The following is a 3,697-nucleotide window of genomic DNA, read 5'->3' on the forward strand; positions in this document are numbered from 1 at the left end:
GCGATAATGTCAAATCGCACATCGTTAAAACAACAATTACGATATTATCGCAGACGATATATATCGCACACCCCTAGGTGGATGTGTGCACAAATACCATATAAAAGTTCATTTGGAATGATAGGTCCCAAATTGAATCTAACAGCTCTAAATATAAATCATTATAGTGGGCTTACAGTAGTGATACAGCATGGGTTTAAACATGGATTTTTATGTTCTTGCTCATTAATTAATTTAATATGTAAATTCAACTCCAGAAATATTCTGTAGTGTACAGTTAATGTTTTATTTATAGTAACAAAGCTACATACATTTTAAGCACTTCAACCACACTAAAATTCTTTTTTTTTTTTTTTTTTAATGTGATTCTTTAAATTTGCATGAATGATCCCCCAGGGATAATAGAAACAAACAGACAAGCAAACAAACTATTTGCTTATATATCCTCACTTTTTGATCTCCAGGATTTGAAATTCACAACTGTATTTCCTGCATAACACACCATAGCCAGTGAGGCAAATATCTGAAAAGGAAAAGAACAGGAGTTTGTCATTCAAATTATATTATAGGCCACTGTTCCATCATACATTTTAAGCACTTCAACCACACTAAAATTCTTTTTTTTTTTTTTTTTAATGTGATTCTTTAAATTTGCATGAATGATCCCCCAGGGATAATAGAAACAAACAGACAAGCAAACAAACTATTTGCTTATATATCCTCACTTTTTGATCTCCAGGATTTGAAATTCACAACTGTATTTCCTGCATAACACACCATAGCCAGTGAGGCAAATATCTGAAAAGGAAAAGAACAGGAGTTTGTCATTCAAATTATATTATAGGCCACTGTTACATGTTCTTCATGTAATTGCATTACATACACATAAACAAAATGCAGTACAGTTATGTCAGATTACTTAATGTGAACTCATTATTTCAGTCCAGGACAATAATCATTTGTTGTAGGAAAGACATTGCTAGGCTATAAGACAACAAGAGTATTGCTAAACAAATCAGGTAAGTTGCTTTTCATACCGTTGATGCCACCCAGCTGATGAAGTAGTAGCGCCCCCTAATGGCCACATTCAAAGATACAGCACAAATCACAGCTGCTGTCAGGTACAACACAGAGGCGCTGCCATTAAAACATATTCCCTGTGAATTAAGAAGCCTTCAGTTTAATGAAAGTTTGGTGAAAAATACATTAATTTGTGTAGTTTAATTTAGATAATTTTAACTTTTTTTTTTTTTCAAATTTACTCACCAAAATATTCCATGGGATCTGGGGAATCCTGGTGTGGGCCATAGTCAGGTATAAGAGGAAGAGAATAACAGTAAGCACCCAGTAAAAGACTGACACAAACATTACCCATCCCAGTGGAGGAACATGGAGGTATTCCGTCCCACCAATCAGAGTCCACACCAGAAGCCCAAACACCTGAGTGTGAAGATGGAGCACAGACGGAATGAAACAGCACTCTTAAACACCATGAAACTGATCTAAAACCAGCTATAAGAAAGCAGATAATGGCCATGACATGAGAGCATTTCTGTAGCTTGAATATAGTACAGCATGACACTAGTAAAGCCAATGTTTTAGGTTTGAATCCCAGGAAATGCATGAACTGATAAAACATACAACTTGAATGCACTGTAAGTCGCTTTGGATAAAAGCATCTGCCAATTGCGTAAATGTTATCACCAGCTCATATTTTAGGACCTAAAAAACACTTTAGAATTGAGCTGTAAAAACACATTTTGACAAACAAAATAAAAACAATGACAATTATGTTCTCTAAGCAGCAGAACTAGGCCTAGCCACCATTCCTTTTTAACACCAAATTATGCTCCAGAGACTTCCCACCCTCCCTTCCTGTTATAAACAGCAAAGAATTTCTCACTGTGTTCTTGATATTGCAGGAAAAATTATTTTGGGTTTGGAAGACAGCTGGCTGTAGATTACACCAGGAAAGGGAATGCTTAGATTTGACTCATGCTTAGAGCATGTGGTGGACGGAAGAAGAACAATACAAGCCAAAAGGAAGAGTTTGTTTCCACACTGTTTTGGTTGGTCCTCTTCCTCTCTTTCCTTTGTGAGTAATTATCTTTATGAACAACAACAACACAAAAAAATCTTACATTTTGTTATTCCTATCCATCATATATTGGTTGCAAGCAATTCCTTGTGAAAAAGAAGTGTGCTTAATTGTATTGAATGTACACTTGCAGTGTACTTCGAATCTAAAAAGTATATTTAAAAAAAAACGATAATGTTTGCAATTATATTAATGAAATAGGTCTCTTAAGTGTACGTAAAGAGAGTAAACTTTCATTTTTTCATTTAATTACACTTTAAAAAGTGCATTTTGTAATAATGCCTAATTAAAAGGTTTACCTTAAAGTATATTTTATATCATGATGTTTTAATGTTTGTTTTTTTTGCTGTGCTTTAAAGAAGAACATTTATTCTGTGTGCTGTTCACTAACATGCTAAAGCACATGTAAAACTACTTTATTATAATTTTAACTGTGTTATCTAATATTACTATATAACTTCCTTATTGCAATATATATATATATATATATACACACACATATATATTTTAGCCATATTTCAAAGACAAAATAAGTAATTATTAAATTACATATAAAGATGTACTTAAGTCCTTAAGCACTCTTAAGTTTTACTAATTACTAATTGCATTTAAACTACAAAACAAATGTAATATAAACTATAGTAGATCTTCATTAAATTGCAAATAACATGCAATTACGTGTCCTAAACATTACATTCAGTTTGCACTTAAATATATTCTTTTAAAGTAGGCATATATTACTTCCTAAATATTACTAATACGTAAGCTACTCTTTTTAAATAAGTTAAGATGTGCTTCTTTTTCACAGCAGATGAACGGCGCAGATTAAAATAACAAATTTCAAACCAGTTTCACTTTTACAATATCAAGAGATGCAGCATGACATCCTCCTCTGGGAAATGGAAAGTGGAAACAAAATTTGTGCAAAAAGTATCCATTTCTAATTATAGATACTACATTCAACAATGTAGATTAGTTTTCTTTAATTCTAATTCATACTGTAACCCATGTTTTATCACTTGATTTAAAAGTAGGCTAATAGGATTTTTAGTAAGTTTAGATCCACTGCTTACTTACGATTTCTCCAGCCATAAACACACCAGAAGCAGAACGAATAAAGTTCCCATCATAAGCCAACTTGGAGTGTGACAAGCCTAAACTCTCAATGTTTGAGCTTTTACTGGTTCTGTCAGTAGTGCTGCTGCTGCTGTCGATGCGGGGCTCGGAGTCGTTCTCCATTTTAACGGAGTTACAAAAACCCTGAATAAACCAAGAAGTGATCCCTGCTCTTAAGTAAAGGAAACCTACTATGGTGAAGGCTTAGCATCAGACCATAAAAGGGATGTCCGATTCGTGAAAGAATCGTTCTATTGAAACGGATCTTTTTAATTAATTTGCTGAACCGGTTCAAGAATCAATCTGAATAATTCGTTCATTTATTGGACTGCAGCGGTTCGAGCGGCTCTCAAGCATCACTTGACTGACTCAATTAAGAGAACCAATAAGCGTCTCTTGGATAAGACTCGCAATGATCCAGTAAAACAAGACTAGACCATACGAGGTAGTGGATGAAAATGCTTAATGTTTACCTGCAGAATG

General features: G+C 33.8%; 1 protein-coding gene across 1 annotated transcript; it reads right to left on the minus strand.

The window, feature by feature from the left end:
* Nucleotides 1-711: 711 nt before the first annotated feature.
* LOC107661990 (CKLF-like MARVEL transmembrane domain-containing protein 8) lies at nt 712-3,390 on the minus strand. The gene is made up of 4 exons (XM_016451815.1): nt 3,176-3,390; nt 1,267-1,440; nt 1,038-1,157; nt 712-798 (listed from the first exon to the last, which is right to left on the minus strand). The coding sequence occupies exons 1-4, from the start codon at nt 3,335-3,337 to the stop codon at nt 712-714; spliced, it is 543 nt and encodes a 180-aa protein (XP_016307301.1). The 5' UTR covers nt 3,338-3,390.
* Nucleotides 3,391-3,697: the final 307 nt, after the last annotated feature.

This window comes from Sinocyclocheilus anshuiensis, unplaced genomic scaffold, assembly GCF_001515605.1.
Source record: "Sinocyclocheilus anshuiensis isolate Anshui unplaced genomic scaffold, SAMN03320099.WGS_v1.1 scaffold1092, whole genome shotgun sequence".
Classification (NCBI taxonomy): domain Eukaryota; kingdom Metazoa; phylum Chordata; class Actinopteri; order Cypriniformes; family Cyprinidae; genus Sinocyclocheilus; species Sinocyclocheilus anshuiensis.

What these genes read in the sequence shown, in the direction of transcription:
- LOC107661990 (XM_016451815.1), bottom strand. Translation starts at nt 3,337, where the DNA reads ATGGAGAACGACTCCGAGCCCCGCATCGACAGCAGCAGCAGCACTACT. An exon ending in TGTTTATGGCTGGAGAAATC is followed by an intron (nt 1,441 to 3,175) that starts GTAAGTAAGCAG and finishes CTTCACACTCAG; the next exon opens with GTGTTTGGGCTTCTGGTGTG. An exon ending in TCAGCTGGGTGGCATCAACG is followed by an intron (nt 799 to 1,037) that starts GTATGAAAAGCA and finishes TTTCCTTTTCAG; the next exon opens with ATATTTGCCTCACTGGCTAT.